Source organism: Phoenix dactylifera, chromosome 5, assembly GCF_051530095.1.
Source record: "Phoenix dactylifera cultivar Ajwa chromosome 5, Ajwa_hap1_PhDact_Kaust_v1.1, whole genome shotgun sequence".
Lineage (NCBI taxonomy): Eukaryota > Viridiplantae > Streptophyta > Magnoliopsida > Arecales > Arecaceae > Phoenix > Phoenix dactylifera.
In genome coordinates this window covers 36,719,210-36,721,804 of record NC_143194.1, presented here as the reverse complement: position 1 = coordinate 36,721,804, position 2,595 = coordinate 36,719,210, and the positions used below count along the sequence as shown (strand labels likewise).

Genomic DNA, 2,595 nt, shown 5'->3' with positions numbered 1-2,595 from the left:
TAACTACTATTTTATCCTTGGTATTCACCCTCACATGCACCAGTAACCTTTGAGCAATTGATTTCATATATTCGCTAGAATGATTTATTAATTTTTTTTTAAAAAAAAAGACAAAAAAAACATGGTATTTATATTAACCACTCGACTAAAGTAACGAGAGAACAACGGATTGTAAGATGCTCTCCGTGGATTCTTAACTCAAAACAACTATTGTAACAAAAACAGAATCCATACGCTATCAATATCACTCAAGTATTTAGAAAATACAACTTCATGATCGAATTACAAGTGCGCGATGCCACCACAAACTTTAGGAGGAAGATTTTCTCATTCAGTAGTAACTGCAAGTCTAGTCCTGTTACTGTAATCACACAAGCATCTCCTTTATATTTCGGAACCTAGCGATCTTGTCTGAAAATTTAGTGGTGGAATAGTAATTGAGGTAGTCTTCGAAACGGTAGTAGCTCGGATAAACAAGTCTCGAAGCCGGAGAAATGACAGCATGACCTCCGGGATTATAGAATGTAGCAATCGATAACCGGCTTCCATTTTTGTCAGCAAGGACGTGGTGACGAACACTCTTGTAAATACCATTGCTCACCACCTCCACTTGATCACCTAGGTTCACAAAGATTCTGTAACCTTCTGTTGGAGGTATCGCCACCCACTCCCCATCTTTTAAAAACTCGAGACCTGGGACCTTGTCATCCTGGAGCAATAGGATGATTCCACCAGCATCGGTGTGGCTTCGGAGCCCCATTACCATCTCTGGCTGAGAGCATTTTGGGTACTTTGCCACCTTTGTCCCAACAAACGGCTCCGAGAATGCCTTCTTCAAGTAGTCCTTCTCCAGCCCAAGGTTCTCGCTCAGAAGTTCTGCAAGCCTTTCAGCCAGCTTGATCAATTGTGCAACATATTCCTGCATTGCTTCACTGCACGAACAAGTGGATCGTTAAAACGAAAGTTCTAATATGATGATCAATAAGAATAAGCCGGCTTTTTAAATCCTGGCTTATTTCTGAGATGCAACTATATGTTAGGTTGTAGAATGTGTCTTCTGTTATCTTATGGGAGAAATAGAGCTCTGGGTACTACCAGAGACTCACCGAAGTAGTTCAGGAATGTCGTTGATGTTCGAGTCTGGTTGATGGCGATAAAAGAAGCCGCACTCCCAGTCAACATCAGATGCTTTGATATTAGGCCCCAACTCTTTCGCAAGCTCTGAACTGTAGAAGCTTTCCTTCATGCTCTCCTCGTAGTGCTGGTTCACCAGTCCCTTGACCTTATCCATCAATTCTTCATCAATCCCATGGTTATCGAGCTGCCATCCAGTCATCGATGCAAAATTATCACAGAATGACTATAAAAACGTAAAAAAGAAAACAGAAAGTTCCACTTCCCTCTCACTTACCCAGAAGAACCCCCACTTCTCGCATGCCTCGTGGAGAAGTGACATTGTTTTGCTTTTCCCTTCTCCCTCCATCTCTCCTAGGTTGATTACTGGGATCTCCATTCCTCCAACGCTGCTTGGTCGCTCTAGAGATATTCTAACTCAGTAGCCACGCTTGCGCACTTAGCAGGCACACCCCAAAGCCTTATTTATAGGAGCCAATATCGTAAGAATAACTGGGAGTAGGAATGAAGAAGCAGAGTTGAGGGGACATGCACCTTGCTTTGATTGGGGTAAATATGGCATTGTAATGATGTCCAGGTACTTTTCACCATGGACATGTGACCTGGAATTTTTTTTAAAAAAAAAACTTATTCGCCAGTTTCTTTGAAATCAATCCAAGCGTTCGCCTTTGCTTGCTCTTCCCATGTGCACTGTTCTTTGTCTATGCTCAAAGAAAATGGATCCGTGGCTGCCATTGAACGGAAATTTGGTAAACGTAATCCATGTACTACTCTTTTCCTCCCATTGTTTGCTCCTTGACTTGTACTACTCAATAATTTACCTCTCTAATGCTCGGAGTCCATTTTGCAAACCAGGGAAAGACCAAAACTTCCTTCTTCTTTTCCAGTGGGCGGCATAAAAATCCGTTCCTGACTGCACCCACAGGAAACTCTGACGCTCAGATGCAATGGCCCATGTCGCGTGCTTATCCGTTTATTTTCACTTGGGATTGTGCTTTTGTCATTGGATTTCGTTAAGCCGTACAAATCTTAAAGTTCCCCTTAGATTCTGAAGTTGAGAGTACCGCTCAAAAACTTATATATTAATGCTAGTTCTTACCTGCTGAGACCTATCGGCTGAAGGCAATCAGATATAATAGATGGATTCAACTTCAAGTTATTGTTTTCTTTTTTAATGTGTACGTTTAGAGCTTCTTGCAGCTTTCAGTATTGCTCGGTGCCGCTTGTCGGCAACTGAAATTATCATAGATCTTGCTTACATTTCCTCTAGATTCGCTATCCCTGCTTTTGGCAAGATTCAAATCTCAGTTCCCTTGTTCCATCATCAGCACTAATTGACATTAACATAAGTTGCTCCTTTTTCCCTCTCTTCTGCAAGCAGTTCGATGTCAATTCCGTCATTCGGACAAGAAACTCAATGGCAATTACCTCCTTTCAGGGCTCATGGCTGGTGGTCAATAC

The 2,595-nt window shown here is 42.0% G+C and overlaps 1 protein-coding gene across 1 annotated transcript; it reads right to left on the bottom strand.

Annotated features, from left to right (window-relative positions):
• Positions 1–224: 224 nt before the first annotated feature.
• LOC103702049 (1-aminocyclopropane-1-carboxylate oxidase 1-like) lies at positions 225–1,633 on the bottom strand. Its single transcript, XM_008784335.6, has 3 exons — positions 1,412–1,633; positions 1,107–1,321; positions 225–932 (listed from the first exon to the last, which is right to left on the bottom strand). Exons 1-3 carry the CDS (start codon positions 1,511–1,513, stop codon positions 368–370), a joined length of 882 nt encoding a protein of 293 aa, XP_008782557.2. The 5' UTR covers positions 1,514–1,633; the 3' UTR covers positions 225–367.
• Positions 1,634–2,595: the final 962 nt, after the last annotated feature.

What these genes read in the sequence shown, in the direction of transcription:
- LOC103702049 (XM_008784335.6), bottom strand. Translation starts at nt 1,513, where the DNA reads ATGGAGATCCCAGTAATCAACCTAGGAGAGATGGAGGGAGAAGGGAAA. An exon ending in AGAAGTGGGGGTTCTTCTGG is followed by an intron (nt 1,322 to 1,411) that starts GTAAGTGAGAGG and finishes ACTGGATGGCAG; the next exon opens with CTCGATAACCATGGGATTGA. An exon ending in GACATTCCTGAACTACTTCG is followed by an intron (nt 933 to 1,106) that starts GTGAGTCTCTGG and finishes TTGTTCGTGCAG; the next exon opens with TGAAGCAATGCAGGAATATG.